The sequence below is a fragment of the Egretta garzetta genome, unplaced genomic scaffold (genome assembly GCF_000687185.1).
Source record: "Egretta garzetta isolate BGI_Z169 unplaced genomic scaffold, ASM68718v1 scaffold179, whole genome shotgun sequence".
NCBI lineage: Eukaryota > Metazoa > Chordata > Aves > Pelecaniformes > Ardeidae > Egretta > Egretta garzetta.
In genome coordinates this window covers 2,346,974-2,352,444 of record NW_009270001.1, presented here as the reverse complement: position 1 = coordinate 2,352,444, position 5,471 = coordinate 2,346,974, and the positions used below count along the sequence as shown (strand labels likewise).

The 5,471-nt window shown below is 46.5% G+C and overlaps 1 protein-coding gene across 1 annotated transcript in view; it reads right to left on the bottom strand.

Moving 5' to 3' along the window:
- The window catches only part of LOXHD1 (lipoxygenase homology domains 1), a 164,089-nt gene that overhangs the window by 17,157 nt on the left and 141,461 nt on the right, over window positions 1-5,471 (bottom strand). The window contains exon 38 of the mRNA XM_035903101.1: window positions 1,087-1,272. Within this exon, the coding sequence (XP_035758994.1) occupies window positions 1,087-1,272 (186 nt within the window). The remainder of the gene's footprint in view (window positions 1-1,086; window positions 1,273-5,471) is intronic.

Here is a 5,471-nt window from a genome sequence, read left to right as displayed (position 1 = left end):
TCCCCCCCCCCCCTTTTTTTTTTTTAATAACAATACAGAGTTAAACTTCCATTGGGAGAGTCTGATCCAGAGGTGCATCTTTTACTAATATTGCATGGGTTGCAGCCTTCCCCAACTACCACAACGTGGAGCAGTCAAGAAGACTCTGGCCAGGACAAGCCCATACAGACATATAACCCCAGCCCAGCCATAAATCAGCTCCCTCAGGACAACCAGGTAGCAACTGGGTAATCCTGCTAAGTTCCTCCTAAGACTTCGATAAATACTACTGCCCAAACAGCAAGGTTAATTCTGACACGGGTGTGTCTACGGGAACCATCAAGCTTCACCTCTGGGCTGCAGCAAGGGTTTGTCATTAGCGAGCAAGTCACTGTTAATGCAAGATCATCTCTCTTAGATGAAAATGGGATGGGATGAGATGTGGTCACAGCACTGTGAGTGGTGCATTTCTTACAAGATGATGCTTCGTACCTGAATAACAACACAAATGAATACGACAGCGCTGCTCTGCTGTTTGTGAAACCAGTTCAGGTGTCCAGCAGCAGGGAAATGTCAGAATCTGCCTCAGCAGGACATTGCACGCTCACCGTAGTGATTTTAATAAAGACAGACACAGATCTTTATTTCTGTTGTCTAAAGCTCACTGTGTTATGCCAGGCTGCATTACCCCGTGTGTCGGTGTCAGGCTGACAGCACTAAATTGCTAGGAAAGTGCCATACCAGCCTGCAAAAAAGGTATTGCATTAATAGAGCTGGTGTGTTGGGATAACAAGCTGGATGGCTTTGCTTCAGAGGGGCTGTCATTATCTGTGCTGCGGTGGTGGCTGTAAGCTCTGACTGGCGCTGGGGACCCGTTACAGCAGATACGAGGCCAGCACGTGGGGAGACGGTCTCCTGCGTGAGGGGGGTATGTCTAGACAGGCAAGAGGACACACAGGATCCAGGTAAAATCCTTGCGATTACTCAGCCTGCAGCAGAGCTGGGAACAGTGCCCTCAGCCTGCCCCACCTCCACGGAGGAGGATGTGTTTCCCCCAGTGAAAACCTTGTCCTGACCTCTCCCACCCCCTCGAGTGGCTGCCCTGACCTTTGTTGTCATGCCAGATCCGGACTTTGCAGAGATCTCCCAAGCTCAGCATGTCCGAGAAGTTGAATTCATCCATCTGGTTCCTCTCAAACTTGTTAGACTTGTTGGACTCCTTCAGAGACAGGGTCCCGCTGTCCCCATTCTCCCCGAACAAGATCAAGGACACGTTGGCATCGGTACCTGCTCCTGGAATGAGAGAGGAAGGCTCATCACCATGAGCTAGCCTGCCATGTAGGGCTGATGCCTGGCCTCCAATTGCATGGGAATGGAGGCAGCAAAGGCAGCCTGTAAGAGCCTTCTTTCTGTATTCCCATTTCTCAAAATTTTGTCCGTGCTGCATTAATGGAAAAAGTCCCAGTTTCTTATACAACAGTTTGCCACACCAACTCCCACCTCTTCTTATGTATATGTTAGGAGAAGAATAATTCTTAAGATTATCTTTATTACCTGGTATTGAAGGTCATATGCCCATCGCTGCCCATATTTTGCTGCAGAAAATTTCATGACGTCTGGAGAATTCAAGGCCAAACATCACCTGCAGTGACCTTACGCAGATTTTAGCTGAGGGCTTTACAAGAGTTTTACCTGCACTATTTATAATTTGACCAAATTTTTTGCTTTTTTATTTTTTTATGTCACAATAAAAAAGCAGATTCATAGAAATAAATTTGATTCCACATGGGCAGACATTCATTGCTGTGTCAGAACCAAAGCCCGTGAATTTTGGAAAATGAAAATGAGATCATCAAACCCAAATCTGTCTCACAAAGAAACTCAGCATCTGCTGCCCTCGGTTAGAAAGCCCAGCTTTGAAAACTCTAACCGCCCGCCAAGCCATTTCTTACACAAAAGGATCGTAAATCCACTTTGGACTGCACGGACAGTATTTCCCACAGCTCCATTCACAACACAATGCAGAGGCAAAGTCAGGGGGACAGAAAACTTTTTTGAGAAAGCTACCACCTCTTTGGGATAATTATTTGAATAAAGAAATTGGGAAGAAATCTCAACTCTTCTTACAGAAGGACTGAAAAAATTACTAAAAGAAGGAAAAAAAAATAGGAGAAAAAGAGTCATACAGAGAAAAGGCAAAGTAACATTTAGTGTCCATGTGAAAAATTGCCTATGTTAAATTGGGGCTAATTTTCAGCAGTTCCCTGGGAAAGAAGGAAGAGAAAGCATCAGGCATTCAGGCAGTTTATCTGGCAGTACCTTTTATGACCCTAAAGCTTGCTGAGGTGAGGAACAAAGCAAACTAAAGTCCATTTCCTTACAAGGCACAGGTTCCCAATTAATGCAAAGTCTCAAAAAACACAGAACCAACTGTTTCTTCGCAAAACCTTCCCCACGGGAAGAAGGCTCACGCCGTGACATTTCCCTCACAAGCAATTAGCAGGAGATGGGAAAGAAAAGAACAGAAATTGTTGAATCAACGTACATTTCACCTATTTGTGTCTCTCTCCGATTTTTTTTTTGTTGTTGTTGTTAATTCCAGGAAACTGTCAGGTGCATTTAGGAACTGTAACAAATTTGATAAATGAAGAGATGAAGGTACTGTGGCTGCACAAGCCTTAACTGGCAATGAGTGCAATAGCTCATGGGTCAATACTGGGGTCTGCAGCACTGAACTTCATCATCAACATCCTAAACAATGACAGAATGCATCCTCAGCAGATTTCTGGATAACATTAAATTTGGAGGAGTGACTGACATGCTGAGTGGCAGAATTCCAACCCAGATGGACCTTGAGAAACTTGAGGTCTGGGCAAGCAGAAATCCCATGAAGTTCAGCAAGGAGAAATGCAAAGTTCTGCGTCTGGGGTGCAATAAATCCTGTTACATGTATGTGCTAGGGACTTGGAGAAGACCCAGAGGTTATAGCAGTAACATTCATATTCAGGTTGAATCTGAACTAACAGCAAATTCTTGGTGTTCAATGCAAACTGTGTATTGGGCTACATCAGGAGGAGCACGGCCATCAGCTAAAGGGAAGATCTTAACTCGTTTGCTCAGCACTAAGAAGCCCATGCTTAGACGATGCTGCCAGTTTGAAACCCTGGGTCGTGTCGAGACACTGAGGAGGGCTCAGCAGATGGTTGTCAAATGGACAGGAGCTGGGGGACACGACCACAAGAAAAGGCCAAGGGAGATCAGCTGGGGCAGGTGAGCAGAGGCCCCTGTGATCACATGGAGGGAGAGTGACAATGATGACAGGGTCATGTGCTGTGGAGATGTCAGACCATACCCCAAAGAGCCACAAGCCACAAATTGCTGGGGAGGTTCAGGTTAGGCATCTGGAGAAAAAAATGTTTCTTAGGAAAATGGTACAGGTCTGGATCAAGTGGCTGAGGAGGTGGTGACCTCACCATCAATGGAGTTGTCAAACACTTGGCGGGGCAGAGCTTTGGCTGATCTGACCTAGTGCTGGCAATAGACCTTTGAGCAGGAAGATGGATGAAATAACCTCTTTCCAACCAAAGTGTCTTTGATTTTATGATTCTTATATCAATTCATTCATATATCAATTTCATTCTTATATCAATTTCATTCTTGTATCAATGACAGCTGCACCTTTTTTAAACAAACTCTGGGCTTGAGTCACAGGCTTCTGAGGCCAAGGAATGTCCTTTTGACTTAACAGAAGCTTGGATGAGGCACTAGGAACTGACACCAACTGTCTTAAATTATGTCATTTGTAGGCTGTAGCTAAGCTGACAACATACTAATTAATCTTATAACAGCAGAGATAAAAACCTCCTGCTTCTTTAATGTTTGGAAAATGAGAAAGCTGTATTTATTCTTTCCCCATCTTTATTGCATTGCTGTGTATATGATGCCTGCATATAGAATACAGAAAGTCTGCATAAACCAAAATTAACAGGCAAGGACATTTTTGTGCCACAGAAATAGCCATCAGGTGGTCTGGCTCTATTCCAGTGTCGGGGGGGCTATATCTTGAAGAAAATGAGATTGTGAGTTACTTCTCTTATAAGATTAACAGTGAAACAAAACCTTGGTTTTAACCAGAGACACCCCATCTGAGTTGGGTTGTATCTGCTGTAACAACAGCCTCTATACAAACGCACGCAGCATGGGGAACAAACAAGAGGAGTTGGAAGCTATTGTGCTGCTAGAAAGCTACGACCTGATTGCCATTACAGAAACTTGGTGGGATGAAACCCACGACTGGAATGTAGCTATGGATGGCTACAGGCTGTTCAGAAGGGACAGGAGAGGAAGGAGGGGCGGAGGCGTTGCCCTCTACATCAAGAAATCGTTACAGTGCGAAGAGCTGACCCTGAAGAATAGCCACGAGCAGGTCGAAAGCTTATGGGTCAAAATCGGAGGAAGAGGCAACAAAGGGAACCTGGTGGTTGGTGTCTACTACAGGCCGCCAGATCAAGGGGAGCCGACTGACGAAGCGTTCTTCCTCCAGCTCCGGGAGGCTTCACGCTCGCAGGCTCTTGTCCTGCTGGGGGACTTCAACCACCCCGACATCTGCTGGAAAACCAACATGGCAGGATGTAGGCAATCCAGCAGGTTTCTCGAATGCATTGAGGACAACTTCTTAAGCCAGGTAATAGACACCCCTACCCGAGGGGATGCGATACTGGACCTGGTGGTCACCAATGCAAGCGAGCTCGTCGGAGATGTCAAGATCGGAGGCAGCCTGGGCTGCAGTGACCACGCGCTGGTGGAGCTCACGCTCCTAAGGGAAATGACAAGAACAAAGAGTATAGTCAGGACCCTAAATTTTAGAAAAGCAAACTTCCAGCTCCTCAAGGAGATAGTCAGAAGAACTCCCTGGGAAACGGTCCTCAGAGACAGGGGAGCAGAACAGAGCTGGCGGATCTTTAAGGATGTGATCCACAGAGCGCAAGAGCTCTCGATCCCTAGCTGTAAGAAATCAGGAAAAGAAGGGAAGAGACCGGCGTGGCTGAGACAAGAGATGCTGGTCGAACTAAGGAAGAAGAGGGAACTGCACAGGCAGTGGAAGCAGGGACAGGTATCCTGGGAAGAATATAGGGAAGCGGTCAGGTTGTGTAGGAATGGGGTCAGGAAGGCCAAGGCGCAGCTGGAACTGAACTTGGCTAGGGATGCGAAGAATAATAAGAAGGGTTTCTACAGGTATATCAGCCGGAAAAGGATGGTTAAAGAAAGTGTACCCCCACTGATGAGCAAGACTGGCAGGCTGGTAACAGCAGATGAGGAGAAGGCTGAGGTACTCAACGACTTTTTTGCCTCAGTCTTCACTGGCAACCTCTCTCCTCACCCCTCCCGAGTCGATGGATGGCATGAGGGGCACCGGGAGGGCAAAACCCCTCCTGCTGTAGGAGAAGACCAGGTTCGTGACCACCTGAGGAACCTGAATGCACACAAGTCCA